A 7,701-nucleotide genomic window follows, 5' to 3' on the forward strand; every position below is an offset into this window, starting at 1 on the left:
TAGTACCAGAAAAGAGTAATATTATTTTGGATATGCATAATCAAGCTGAACTCCTGAATGACTACATCACCTCAGTCTTTCACCAGACTAAGGGGAAAACAATGCCAGGTAGAGTAAAGGATGAGCATGGTAGGAATAATCGTCTTCCTACTATTGCCATAGAATTGGTGTATGACCAATTAATAAAATTAGACGTATACAAGTCAGCAGGACTGGATGATCTTCATCTGAGTGCTGAAGGAACTGGCCACAGTCACTGTGAAACCCCTGGCAAAACTCTTCCACAACTCATGGTGATTTGGAGAAGTCCCTGAGGACAGGAAGAGGCCAATGTTATGCCCATCCACAAGAAGGGCAGGAGGGAGGACCTGGGTAACTATAGGCCAATCAGCCTACCTTCCATCCTAGGGAAAATCCTAGAAAAGTTCATCAGTTTATCTGTGATAAGCTTGCAGAAGGTAAGGTTTTGAATGCCAGCCACCATGACTTTGTTGCAGGCAGGTCTTGCCTTACCAACCTCATCTCCTTCTGTGACCAGGTAATTCGCCCCCTGGACGCGAGAGAGCAGGTTGACACTGTATACCTTGACTTCCAAAAGGCTTTTGATCTAGTATCCCACAATGTCCTCCTGAGAAAATCAGAGGATTGTGGGCTTAATTCTGAAACAATCAGGTGGGTAAGAAACTGGCTGCAGGCTAGAACCCAGAGAGTCATAGCGAATGGATCTGTGTCATTCTGATAAAATGTGGACAACGATGTCCCACAGGGGTCAGTCCTTGGTCCAATACTTTTCAACATCTTTATTAATGATTTGGATGGGGCGGTGAAGAGCTCACTGGCCAAGTTCACAGACAACACCAAGTTATGGGGAAGCGTGGTCACGCTTGAAGATAGGCTACAAATACAGGCAGACCTAGACAGGTGAGCAAGTTGGGCAGATCGGAATCTGATTAAGTTCAACATTGAGAAATGTAAAGTGCTCCACCTCAGGACAAGCAACTCCCAATACACCTAGAGGCTTGGCGGCACGAAACTGACTAGCACCACAAATGAAAGGGACCTGGGGGTAATAATAGACCACAGTATGAATATGAGCCGGCAGTGCAATGCTGTAGCCAGTAAGGCAAACAACACTCTGGCATGCATCAATTGATTCACCTCCAGCAAAACCAAGGAAGCAACTCTTCTGCTCTACTCAGCACTGGTGAGACTGCAGCTGGAGTACTGCGTACAGTTCTGGACACCACACTTTAATGAGGACGTGGACAAGCTTGAGAGAGGCCAAAGACGACTCTGACCTGTATGGATCAGAGTCTTATGTGGCAAGCTATACAAGGAAAAGCTGAGGGATCTTGGACTCTTCAGCTCAAAAAGAAGGCTGAGAGGGGACCTGGTAGCAGCTTACCGCTACACTAAGGGAGTACATCAAGGGCTCAGTGAGTAACTGTTCACCAGGGCACTCAAGGGGAAAACCGTGAGTAATGGCCACAAGGTCTTGGAAGATCAATTCAGGCTCAATATTAGGAAAAACTTTCACAAGTCAGGGTGTCCAGACTGGAATAAGCTCCCTCCAGACTACCCTGGAAATCTTCAAGAGGAGACTAGACAGTCACCTGACCCCCAATTATCTTTCCTACTTGGTGCAGGGGGCTGGACCCAATGATCTTCTGAGGTTCTTTCCGGCCTTACAATCTATGACTCTAAGTGCTTTGTTGTTACTGTATTCATTTCATAAGCTACCCACTATAATACATACTATGCCAGCCCCATATGTCCACGGGGTGGAGGCAGCTGTCACTGCACCTTAAGCCCTGCTGCAGCTGGCCTGGAAGCGGCCTGATGCCATGTGCATCCCACCGATTGGCTGAGCCTCGCCCCCTGCCTGTCAAGCGGCAAGATAAATGGCATCAGGAAAGGCTCCTTTTTTGGGATGAAATGGACTGGGACTATCCGCTCATCCAGAGGTGCACTGGGGGTGCTCCCACCACTGGACACACCCTGGCAGTGGCCCTGGGGGCCCGTGCTCCCCCCACCTGTGCTCAATGCACAAAAAGCAGCCCACAGCAGCAGCCACCTCTGCCCCTGGAGCCTCCACTGGGGTGTTCCCAGTGGTGGGGAACCCCCACTCCCATGCCCTTTGAACAAGCAGCTCTTTCGAGACCTGGCTGGGCTGGGGTCTGACCCCACCTGAGTCCCATAGCTGAGTTGAGCAGCGCCCACCCGGCGGCGGGACACATGTAACATCAGGCCCTGGCCCAGCTGGGTCTGGGACTATCTGCTCGGCCAGGGGTGCATGGGGGGCTCCTGCTGCTAGGTGCACCCTGGTGGAGGCCCTGGGAGCCTGTGCCCTACCATCTCTGCACAGGACGGAGGTGGGTGTTGCTGCAGGCTGCCCTTTGCATCCTGAGCACAGGTGGGGTGGAGCACTGGCCCCTGTGGCCTCCACAAGGGTGCACCCAGCAGTGGGAGACCTACCCATGCACCCCTGGATGAGCTGATAGTTCTAGATCTGGTCAAACTGAGGCCCTATGCCATATGCGTCCTGCCGCCAGGCGGGCAGGGCGTGCAGCTCAGCCCAGCATGGAATGCACATGGTGACACTCCCAGGCCAGCTGCAGTGGAGCTCGAGGCACAGCAGGCAGCGGCAGCTGCCACCACCCTGCACAGAGATGAGGGGCATGTGCTCTCAGGGTCTCCCCCAGGGTGCACCCAGCAGTGGGACCCCTCCCTGCCCCCAGACAAGCCCCCTGGTCTCCAATCCTCCCAGCACCTGCCCGGACTGGGGTCCCACTCACCTTCCCCTGCTCTTGGCTGTGCTGCACTCCATCTGTCCTTCACCATGGAGGCCTTGATCTGGCCCCAGCCCCTGCCCCTTCTCTTCCCAACAGACTGACCTGATGGGCTGGGGGAGAGGGGGGGGGAAGGGGAGGGCACATGGATTGACCGAAAGTGGCTCCACAATCGATTAGTCTATCACAGTCGACTGGTTGGTGACCACTGCACTAGAGCATGCCCCCTTGCTGGGCTGGAGCAGAGCAGCTTGGGCTAGCCTGCCCACCCTGCAAAGAGGGGGTGGTTTGTGGGAGAGGTGCAAAGCACCCTGGGATGCTGGGCAACTGTGAGTTAATTTAAATCTGGAGGGGATCTGGGACAGAAGTTCAATAAACTGATTTACCCTAAATCAGTTAAATCTGATACTATATCCATCCTGCTTTATCTAAACTAGTTTCAGTTTAAGATAAACTCAAAAACTTACAGCTGGCACATTCTAACTTTTAAAAGCAGTTTATACGCACAGTCATTTTGAACGCAGTTTACGTGCACTGAACTTCTGTTGTGTTACAAATTTGAACCCATTTCTGATTGCTTATACCGGTTTGTGTATAATTTGTGTCCCTAGTCTTTGTGAATATATCTCACAATGTGTTCTTCCAAACTAATTCTTGCTATGATGCTAGTGAGTTTTGGCTTGGATCTGCATCATAATGCTTTTTTTTTTTTTTTTAAATAAAAGTTTACTTAAATTGTGCAGAAACTGACAGGTTCAGAAGACAAGCTCTGACAAAACATTCCACCCCAGGAAAATCTAACCTCTGCTCTGGGGACAAGAATCTTCTATTTCCCCAATGCATAGTTAAAATGCATATTGAATGGATGCCTTTGTGTACTGTAGTGTTTTATATTTAACACTGTTTAAACAAGTCAGTGAGGTGTGTGGAGTAGCTAAACAAAGAGGAAAAGGACTGAAGAACAGAGACTAGGCCTGTATTACTACACTCACTGGCAAAGCTACATCAGCTACGGAGGTGGAAAGATCACACCTGGCCAATGGAGCTCTATCAGCAAAACCCCTGGAATGGCAGCAGGTCTCCCAACAGAGTTTCTACTATCTGATGCCTTGTGTAGCATTTGGAAGCAGGAAAACTCCTTTTATCAGAAGATCTCCATCCACATCAGGGGACCCAGTTGCTTAAATACTACCATGACAGCTAAGGCAGCAGCAGCCCCCATAGCACAGACAAGGCTGTTCATCTTTCAGGCACCTGGGGCCCACATGAAATGTGGGCCACAGATCCATCCCCTTCAGTCTGCTCCCCGCCCACCCCCACATGCAGCCCAGCATCCTACCCCACCCTGCACCACCTATGGAGGAAGCCCAGCTCCAGTCCCACTGACACAAAACACATATAGCACCTCCAACTGTGCATATTATACAAGCAATCCACCTGCAGCATGGACAGCCTGGCTGCTTCTCCTACTCATGGACAGAATGGGCACTTGACCCCCTCCTGCTGTGCTACCCCACTCCCAGGAACAGGGATAGGAATCAGAACCTGAAGGAGGGGGAGCCTGGAGACTATGGCTACTGCAGCTGCAAGAGCAAGCGGCAGCTAGGCAAGAGCCCGCAAGCCACATGATATCCCCTCAGGGGGTACCAGTTGGACAGTCCTGATACAGACCTAACTACTATGGCTGTGCAAAATTTTTTCAGGTGTTTCGTTACGAAGCGTTTTGATGCGTTTCGAGCTCAAAACAGCAAAATCAAAATGAAACAAAAGGCTTCAAAACAGCTTCAAAACAAAACAAGGGCACTCAAAATGTTTTGAGTTTCAAAGCCGGGCTTACTTGGCTTCAGCACCAGTCCCAGGCAGCCTCCTGTTATCCAGCGCGCAGATCCAGGGACCCTGCACCCCTGGGAGGGCTGCGGAGCTGTACCGATCTGTGCACTGGATAACAGGAGGCTGCCACTGCTGCCTCAGGCCAGCAGCAGCAGCAGTGTTCCCTGGTGCTGGGTGTGGGCTGAGCCCAGCTTCAGTTCCAGGTGGCAGCGGCAGCCTCCTGTCATCCGGTGCGCAGATCCGAGGACCTGCACCCCCAGGAGTTGTCTAGTACAGCCCCGCAGCCCTCCCAGGGGTGCATCCCCCAGATCCGTACGTGGGATGAGAGGAGGCTGCCACTGCCAGCGTCACAAGTTTTGTTTTGAACAGTGTGAGGTGGTTTCCCAGAAACCTCTATACCTATCTCCTTGAAACTTTGCAGTCTTCATGCCCTTGGAAGGGGCTACTATCCCTGAAATGTTCATCCGAATCAGGCAAGCAATGACAAAGTTTTAAGGCATTTTCATGATTCTCCATGAAATGTCAAAATGCGTTGAAACAGCAAAACAGTTTCGACAAAATGAAACGGAACAGTGCTTTGAAGCAAAATGAAATGAAATGACAAAACAAAACACTGTCCCCCTTTGAAATGGCAAAATGGAAGTTGAAATGAAATGGTGCTGTTTTGCACAGCCTACTAACCAGTCCAGCATCCTGTACCCACCTTAGTGCAACACGGTACTTCTGTCCCAGCTTCTCAATTTCAGCCATTACACAGTCTGTGATACAAGGGATACCTGAATGAACAGAATATGAATGTTAATTATCTGTGTTCACACCAACAGTGCACTAGGTCCTTACAGTATATAAATAAAGTGATGATGGGCTAGCTTATACTGAGATAGTTCGTACTAGTTATTAATAGGGACCTACTGAATTCGCGGCAGAAGTGGGGTGTGCAGCAACTCCTTTCATCTTGCAGGTCCTGCCCCCCACAACAGCTGCTCTTCACTCCCTACTCACTCCCGATAGGCAGGGAAATGAAAACCATGGTTTTAAATATGGTGTTGTTTTTGCCTCCCCGCCAGTCAGCAGGAAACAATAGAGCTTGGCCAATCAGCAGTGGGAGGCAAAAACGGCACCATATTTAAAACCGTGGTTTTCACCTTCCTGCTAATCAGAAGTGAGTTACAAGTGGTGGGGCCTCTCTCTTGATCAACAGATGGGGAACCTGAAAGATTAAAGGAGCCACCACACACCCCACTTCCACTGTGAATTCAGTAGGTCCCTACCTATTAAGTAGACCATTATCCTGAATTGCTTACAGTGGAATCCAACATATAAACAAAATCATGAAAATTTGGAAGTAACAAAATACAAACAAGCTAAATAGTAATTTGTGCAGCTCTCACTAAACCTTTCTGATCTTCTGGATATATTTTGAATTTAAAATTTCTGTTTTTGATTTGATCTTTTGTCATTATGAGATAACAATCTTAAATGCTTATTTTTAAACCTGCAGGGAAGCTGGAAGTGAATATGGATCCCAGACTCACTGATCAACACTCAAGTTCCCTTGCGCCCTGTACTCTGCTAGCAGGATAGGTTCTTTTAATGGCATTTTGTTACCTTATACCAGGGGTTTTCAACCTTTTTTAATAAGCGTACCCCCACCAGCCAGATGCAGAACAGTGGCAGCGCAGGGTGGTGGGTGGCCTGTGCAGCCTATAGAGGGGTGCCATTGCCCTCGCCCTCCCCACAATGTCCAGCCCTGCTCCTGGGAGGCAGTGGCATGGGGTGGTGGTGGCAGCACTCCATCCCCGCCCATTCACTCATGCATACCCCCTAGGGCCTTCCCAAGTACCCCCAGTTGACAATCCCTGCTTTACACTAATGCTATGAAGCCTAAAAAGCGGCTGTGTTGCCTTCTGCAGCCCCTCATTGTAAGAACAGCCTTGAGCACATGACAGTATTATTTCTTTCAGGAGATGGTGCAAACGGACACTCACATTTGGCATACAGACAGTCCATCATTGACTGCACCAGGTCCAGCTTGGCTTTAATGGAGAAATTGATGAAGTTGGTATCAACCAAGATGTGATAAGGAGGGCCTAACTGCATGTTATACTGGAAGAATAAACAAGAGGGGTATTGTGGCCTGTCAGGAAAAGAGAGAAACCAGATCAGTTACTCACAACTGACTCTACTTATGAACAGATTTGCCAAGAAATATGCACAACCAGGTAGTTTTGAGACTATGGCTGGGAAGAAGGATGGTGGGAATGACTGGACAGTCCTCCTCTACCCCCCTCCAAGAGTCTGTTCCCTCTCTTAATAATAGCAGTTTTCCTGTTATACACATTAGGAAGTTTAGACCAGGTCCAACAAATTTCCAGCGTCCTCCCACTCGTCTTCTGTGGCCTACAGGAAATATCTTTCTGAGGCCACCCGTGTTGGACTTTTCTCCACGGAAAGGCTGGGGAAACTTTCATAGAATCACAGAAAATGAAGGTTGGAAGGGACTTCAGGAGGTCATCTAGTCTGACCCCTGCTCAAACCAGGACCATCCCCCCCCACTAGATCATCCCAGCAAAGGCTTTGTCTAGCTAAGTCTTATAAAACTCCAAGGACAGAGAATCCACAACCTCTTGGGTAACCTACTGCAGCGCTTTACTGCCCTCCTAGGGAGAAAGTTTTTTCCTAATATCTAACTTAAACTTCCCTTGCTGCAATTTGAGACCATTGCTCCTTATTCTGTCATCTGCCACCACTGAGAACAGCTCTATCCTCTTTGGAACCACCCTTCAAGTATTTGAAGATTCCTATTAAATCCTCTGTCTTCTCTCCTCTATACAAAATAAGCCCAGTTTCCTCAGCCTTTCCTTAGAAGTCATGTCCCCCAGCCCCCACACTATTTTCATTGCTCTCTGCTGGACTCTCCAATTTGTCCACATCCTTTCTGTAGTGGGGGCAGGGCCATCCCTAGGTGGGGGAGCGTGAATCAGGGCCTACAGGTCCCACCATGGCTGCCATGCACCACTGATTTTGCCACCGCTTGCCAACCTCTCCCCCTTCCCCCCCACCCCCCAGCTCTGGCAGCTTG

The 7,701-nt window shown here is 49.5% G+C and overlaps 1 protein-coding gene across 2 annotated transcripts in view; it reads right to left on the bottom strand.

Annotated features, from left to right (window-relative positions):
- The window catches only part of FCF1 (FCF1 rRNA-processing protein), a 20,671-nt gene that overhangs the window by 10,231 nt on the left and 2,739 nt on the right, over positions 1 to 7,701 (bottom strand). For both annotated transcript variants that reach the window (XM_019518805.1, XM_019518804.1), the window contains 2 exons: positions 6,608 to 6,756; positions 5,323 to 5,395 (listed from right to left, as the gene is read on the bottom strand). In XM_019518805.1, the coding sequence (XP_019374350.1) occupies positions 5,323 to 5,395; positions 6,608 to 6,756 (222 nt within the window). The remainder of the gene's footprint in view (positions 1 to 5,322; positions 5,396 to 6,607; positions 6,757 to 7,701) is intronic.

This window comes from Gavialis gangeticus, unplaced genomic scaffold (genome assembly GCF_001723915.1).
Source record: "Gavialis gangeticus isolate Ggan-Ray unplaced genomic scaffold, GavGan_comp1, whole genome shotgun sequence".
NCBI classification, from domain to species: Eukaryota; Metazoa; Chordata; order Crocodylia; family Gavialidae; genus Gavialis; species Gavialis gangeticus.